The sequence below is a fragment of the Scomber scombrus genome, chromosome 21 (genome assembly GCF_963691925.1).
Source record: "Scomber scombrus chromosome 21, fScoSco1.1, whole genome shotgun sequence".
In the NCBI taxonomy this organism is placed as follows: Eukaryota; Metazoa; Chordata; class Actinopteri; order Scombriformes; family Scombridae; genus Scomber; species Scomber scombrus.
In genome coordinates this window covers 5115213-5118048 of record NC_084990.1, presented here as the reverse complement: position 1 = coordinate 5118048, position 2836 = coordinate 5115213, and the positions used below count along the sequence as shown (strand labels likewise).

At 49.6% G+C, this 2836-nt stretch overlaps 1 protein-coding gene across 1 annotated transcript; it reads right to left on the bottom strand.

Moving 5' to 3' along the window:
- Nucleotides 1-480: 480 nt before the first annotated feature.
- On the bottom strand, nt 481-2584 carry wfikkn2b (WAP, follistatin/kazal, immunoglobulin, kunitz and netrin domain containing 2b). The gene is made up of 2 exons (XM_062442841.1): nt 2339-2584; nt 481-2087 (listed from the first exon to the last, which is right to left on the bottom strand). Exons 1-2 carry the CDS (start codon nt 2522-2524, stop codon nt 537-539), a joined length of 1737 nt encoding a protein of 578 aa, XP_062298825.1. The 5' UTR covers nt 2525-2584; the 3' UTR covers nt 481-536.
- Nucleotides 2585-2836: the final 252 nt, after the last annotated feature.

The window sequence follows — 2836 nt, the reverse complement described above, 5'->3', positions numbered from 1 at the left end:
AACTGAGAAACATGAAGTAAATGTATGAAGTGAGAGTATGTTCAGATGTTCAAAGTGCCAGGCTGGCAAATAAAAGCATCAAAAGAATTGTGACAGTTAAATTATGTACATAAAAAATACATCGTGTCTGTTTTGTGCTTCAAAGCAAGTCTGCAACCTCCATTTCTGCAGGAGGCAGGAGAGGGCATGAGGGAAGACGGAGTCTGGGGGGATTAAGGTAACAAGAGGATTGTGATGGATGTCTTCTGTGTTCACATACATGGTATTTCAATCAACAAAACCAATGACCGCACCACAACAGAAATGCTCTGCTGCTAACAGACCACATGAAAAGACATACACAGTTAAATGACAGGGAACCCGATCAGGAGCTCCTGAAAACTCAAAAACAGAAGAAAACCCATTAAATGTAGTGAAAATGGTCTAAAAATTAAAACATTACTGCAATGAACATTCAGAAGATAACAGACTGTTGCAATTCCTGCTGAGTAAGGTTTCCCAACCCCAGACTCTATGTACAGATTATACCACTACCCCTACTGAGGGCTGTTGGTGATCGCTTTGAGAATGTCACATGTGCTCTTGGAGATGACCTCTTTGAGTTTTCGTACACGACGAGGACTGGAAGCACCCACATAGCTCTCTGGCTGAAGGACGGCCATGCCATCGTTGACATTGCCCATGATGATGACCTGACCCTCGGCGGCAGCATTTGTGATGTTTGGGCAGGGGCAGTTCCAGTCCATGTTGAGGAAGGTGACTTCTAGAGGCTCCTTGCCAAAGAAGCGGAGGCCCATCTTCTCGTCTTTGAGGATCTCTTCCACGGTCACAAGGGCGTGACCCGAGTCCTTCTCCTCCGTAAGCTCGGTCATGCGACCTAAGATGACGAAGTCACTCCGGCAGAAGCTCGTCACAATCTTGCCTCTTGGCTTACAGGCTTTGCAGTGGTGGTTTTTCGGGTAGGGACACATCTCTTCACATGATTCTTTGGATTCAAAGTTGTTGTCATTACCTTCGCATCCTCCGTAGATGAAGGACTGGCACTGCCGCAAGGTGCTGCTGTATGCCCAACGGGGTTCGTATGCCTTACAAGGGCCCTGAAGACTGGGGAGGCCGCAGGGGCCCGACAGCTCTGGACCACAGCACTGCATGCAATCCTCGTATGCCTCGAACACCTTCCTTGGCTGCTGGCTGTTGTCGTTGCTATGGCAGTGGGTGAAGGAGAAGCAGTTGTTGGCCTTGGGTTCGTAGTACCAGCTGACTTTCTCCAGCTCACTCCCACAGTCCTCTGGATTATCAGGGGGTTTCAGGCACTCCTCAGGGAGGCAGCGTGTCACGTTCTTGGGCTCTGGGCTCTTGGATGGCTTTGTGGGCAGCACAGTGAGCGGGTGGTTGGCCTGCACTGAGCCGGACGGGTTCTGGGCTGTGCAGGTGTAGATACCTGAGTCATGCAGCTGAGCATTGTAGATGACCAGCTGACCGATGTTAGTGACCACCATATTCCCCCGCACGTGATTGGGCCTCATGACCACCCTCTCTACCCCGTCTGGCTGCTGCTTCTCCCAGGTGATTTCAGGACGCGGGCGCCCCGTCACGTCACACATGAAGCTGGCTGTTTCACCAACATTTACTGCCTGGTGGGTCGGGCTGCTGATGACCACAGGTGGCTGGGGTTGTGTGGGAGGTGGGATAGTCGCCTGGAGGGGAGCAGTGGTTGGGCGAAGAGTGGTTGCTTGGGGCAACGAGGGGCTTGTGTTCGGCCAGGTGAGGTGGAAGCGGCAGGTGACAACAGAGAGGGTGATGCCCTTGGAGCACGCTTCGGCATCCATGTAGCACTTGTTGTAGTAGGTCATGCCATCAGAGGCGCAGGTGAAGTGGGGCTCCCTCTCGCAACGGTCCCTGCATTTACACACTGGCTGCCCATCCCAGATGTCACACTCAGACCCCTGCTGGGTGCACATAAAACTGGCGCAGGTGGCTTCCTTTGGCATTCCTATGGGACCTTTCTTTCCGTCCACATAACGGGCTGCTACACAACTCCGGTTCCCACACACATTCTGGCAACATTTCTCAAAGGACTCACACTCCTGTAGGAGCAGAAGAGAAAGAGGAGAGGAGAAATTACAGATGTAGGATGCTGCATGAATGTGGAGTGAATATTACAAAAACTCAACAATGATGAATTAGAAAACAGAGTACAGATAAATTGACATAAACATATTGGAAAACACACAATACAATATATTAACTTTGTAAAATGCATTAAATGGATGCAAAAAATAACAGCAGCCAAGTGGATGATGAGATTTAATCCTCAAAGGAATTTAAATGACATTACCTGATCAGATTCACACTCTCTTGTACAGGTACTCATGGCATCCACCCACAGGTTGGGGTTCATGTCGTTGGGGCAGATCCCTGCGTGTGAATAGGTGACATGGGACAAAACTCCGGCTTGGAGCTCCATCCACACTGACACATACGCCAGGAGGCAGATCCACCGAGGAGTCAGCATCCACCACATCGCCAGAGCGGAGCGCAACTCAACAATAGGAGACGGGTTTTTTTGGTTGTTGTTGGTTTTTTGTTTTTTTTTGTAAGTTGCAGATTTCTGTGGTCCAGCAGTAGACGAACTTCTTTAAAGTTGGAAGTAGGTGAAACGAAATAAATTACAAGCTCATCACACGTGTATGAGTCTGCGAGTCAGGACGATGTGTCAGCTGATCCAGTTTGTTCACAACATGACAGTTATGAGTTGCTCCTCAGTTGTTGGAAGAACCTTTTTAAAAGTCAGTGGTACGCTTTGAGGTGGGACTGGCGGGGCACCTGCCTGTTA